At 34.1% G+C, this 3605-nt stretch overlaps 1 protein-coding gene across 1 annotated transcript; it reads right to left on the reverse strand.

The window, feature by feature from the left end:
- Window positions 1–1282: 1282 nt before the first annotated feature.
- Window positions 1283–1870, reverse strand: LOC107060159 (phytosulfokine receptor 1-like). The gene has a single exon (XM_015307732.1). It carries the CDS (start codon window positions 1868–1870, stop codon window positions 1283–1285), a length of 588 nt encoding a protein of 195 aa, XP_015163218.1.
- Between the last annotated feature and the right edge of the window lie 1735 nt (window positions 1871–3605).

The following is a 3605-nucleotide window of genomic DNA, read 5'->3' on the forward strand; positions in this document are numbered from 1 at the left end:
ATGACAAAATAAGAGTATAATAATTGTTCCACAAAAATTCAGATATTTATAAACAGTTGAAAAAAAAAAGCCATCTAAAAATGGTAAAGGTAAAACTATGATACAAAATATCATTCTAATTAGGATCAAAACAAATATTAATATTTCAAAACAAGAAAAAAAGTACCTGAAAATTGCCTAATGATTCACATCAACAAGAGGCAATTGGTAAAGAAAAATTACTTTTCCATGATATATATATAGCTAAAGATTTATAGGATAAGATGAAAAGGTGAAGAGTTGTTTAAGTTAATTTTCAGAAGTTAATGATCTTAGACACGGGGGAGAGGAAAGGTTGATTGTTTTTACTAGTAATTTAATACATTTAATTACACTAATTATAGATAAAGGATAACAAATTTAATTCATTTAACCACACTAATTATAGAAAAAGAATAAAGAATAAAGGATAAACACTTTAATTATCTTTTTTTTTTTTTATAAAAACACGTTATTTAATTAACAAATTTAATCCATTTAAACATAACCTTTCTTAAAAGAATTAGATAAAAGCGTTTTTATAAAAAAATAAGTAATTCCTAACAACTTTCTATGAAATAATTTCTAACAATTTTCTATGAAATATTTTTGTCTTTCAAAGTTTGACTTTACACCTTCTTATTTATAGTATTTAGTATACGATAATATAATTATTACTTAGTAATTAAATAATTAGATATTTAATGATATTTTAATTTAGTTTAAGGGTAATATGGTAATTCAACTTTGCATAATGGAACTTTCCACTTATAATAATAATATATGATATGATATGATGATATATTTGAATTTCATGTTATTTGTGCCTAAGCTAATATATGCGGAACCCCGCGTTTTTAAAATATGATGTTGATTCTTTAAGAAATTACATAACTTTTTTGAAAAATCTGAGCTAATGAGTGGCTGTGTAGATCACTTTTTTTCAACTTGAAACAGAAACAGATTAACATAACCATTGATACTAAAATAACACACATGCATATAATTATGTTTCTATCAAACATATACAACACAACAAACAGAAAATTAAAACACACAACCAAAAAAGTTCAATCAAACAAAGACAACTTGGCCCCTCTCAATCTTCCATTAAGTTCGTCGTCTCTGAGCTCTCTTCTTCGGCCTTGTTCTTTCGTGAGGCATGAGTCCATCAAAAATTCCACAAACCATTTTGGCTTACGATATTTGAACATGAGGCTCCACATGACAGTTCCAACAACTAGTCCACAACTGTAGCCTATGACTACTGATTCCCATGTAAATCCACTAAAAAATATGACTCGCTTTCATCTTCTTCAGACTCCAATGGTTGAGGAACATGTGATGAATCACTCGTTCCACATTGTTTTGATAAAGGAGGACCACATAAATCAAGGTTGCCGCCATACGAGTCATTTTCAAATGTGTTGAATTGTAGACCGTGAGGAATTGGTCCGACGAGATGATTTTGAGAGACGTTCAAGAAGGCCAGAAAGTTCAGTCTTGTCAATTCTTGTGGAATCTTTCCAGTGAGCCGATTCCAAGAGAGATCTAAAGCTTCAAGCATACTCAATTGTCCTAGTTTTATTGGAATATCACCTCTTAGATTGTTATGAGATAAATTGAGTAGCCAAAGTGATATGAGATCCTTCAGTGTTTTCGGAATGACACCTTCAAAATGGTTGCTTGAGAGATCTATGGTTGTCGTTATTGTGCTGATTCTTTGTAGCTCAATATCCCGCCCTTTGATTACCAAACTCACTGAATCCTCATACGATGTGACAAATGACGAATTCAACACAGATTCCATGTACTTGATATTTCCTGTGTCTTCACCATCTAATTTGATCATTGCCTTGAAGTTTCCAAAAACGTTTGCAGGAAGTGAGCCACTGAAATCATTACGAGAAAGATCAAAAATTCACAACTTGGGAAAGCAAAACTTAGTCTAACACATACTTATAGGTCCATGGAACTTGTTCGACTTTAATATAAGGACCTGTAGCTCTTGAAGAGTTCCGAGCCAAATTTTATGGGAAAAAATGCTTAAAGCTAGAGATCTCATTGAAAACCAAATTTTATGGAAAATGGAGAAAGGATCAGTATCAGTCTGGCATGATAACTGGACGGGCCTAGGGGATTTGTACACTATTACTGGAGAAGAATTTCAATGTGATGATACATATAAAACAGTTAGGGATTTAACTAGACAAGGGGAGTGGGATACAGAGGTACTACATGAGATACTCCCACAGGAATTGGTGAACCATATTCTGCAGAATATTCATCCTCCAAAAGAAGAAACAGCAATGGATAAACCTTGTTGGATGCTAGAGACAAGGGGAAGTTTCTCAGTTAAATCTGCTTGGCATTATATCAGACATAAGGCGGAGGAAAACAAAATTTATAAATGGATGTGGAGTAAGGGTGTACCATTTAAAATGGCTTTCATAATGTGGAGATTATGGAAATTTAAAATCCCCGTTGATGACATAATGAGAAGATGGGGTCTTGAAGGCCCATCCAAATGCTGGTGTTGTGAAAGACCTCAACATGTGTTTCTGAAATCTGATTCAGCTAACAGGACTTGGTCCTATTTTTGTTCTTTTACAGGTCTTAACATGGAGGGTCTCCAACTAAGAGAAGTTATAATGTTGTGGTGGGGGACAAAAATTGGGACAAATATGAGACCTTTTTACAGAGCTCTTCCTAGTTTTATAATATGGGAATTGTGGAGAAAGAGAAACAGGATGAAGCATGAAGGAAAAAAGACATCAGTAGCAAGAGTCATTCACAATATCACCAGGAACATGTATATGCTGGTAAGACTCAGGAAACCCTATATGACATGTCCTGTTAACTGGCCTGATATGCTCATAGAATGGACAAGCTACAAACCTAAAATGAAAGTGAAAAGGGTCTTATGGGAATTCCCACCAAATGGGTGGGTAAAATACAATACAGATGGAACTTCTAGAGGAAATCCGGGTCTTAGTTCCTATGCCTTCGTTTTGAGGAATGCTAAAGGAGATGTAGAATACGTGGAAGGAGCAAGTATAGAAAATACTACTAATAGAGTCGCGGAAGCTAAAGCTATTCTGGAGGAATCCAAGCATTGCAAGAAGTTACAACATAATCAAATAATCATACAGACTGACTCAATGCTTTTGTACAAGGTATTAGAAAGGAAATGGGAATGTCCATGGATAATTGCAGAAATGGTGACAGAGATTCAATCATGTCTACAAGATAAACAAGTTATTTTCCAACATATTCTAAGGGAAGGAAACAAGCTAGCAGATCATGTGGCAAACTTTGCTATTGACCGAGGGAGCTGCACATTCACAAATTTTAACAGGGAGACACTTGCGAGGAGACTCATAAATAATGAAAAATTACTATGCCCATATTTAAGAGTATCATCCTTAAGGGGATAGGGGACAAGGGAAGGCTACAACATATATTTTTCCACAAACAACAAAATTACATAGAAGTTAGAAGGCAACAAAACAGGGAAAATGCTATTGCTATTCCAGTCAACAAAGCGATCTCAGCAAAAGGGAGGATCTGGAGTCAAGATGGAGCTT

The sequence above is a fragment of the Solanum tuberosum genome, unplaced genomic scaffold (genome assembly GCF_000226075.1).
Source record: "Solanum tuberosum cultivar DM 1-3 516 R44 unplaced genomic scaffold, SolTub_3.0 scf00063, whole genome shotgun sequence".
NCBI lineage: Eukaryota > Viridiplantae > Streptophyta > Magnoliopsida > Solanales > Solanaceae > Solanum > Solanum tuberosum.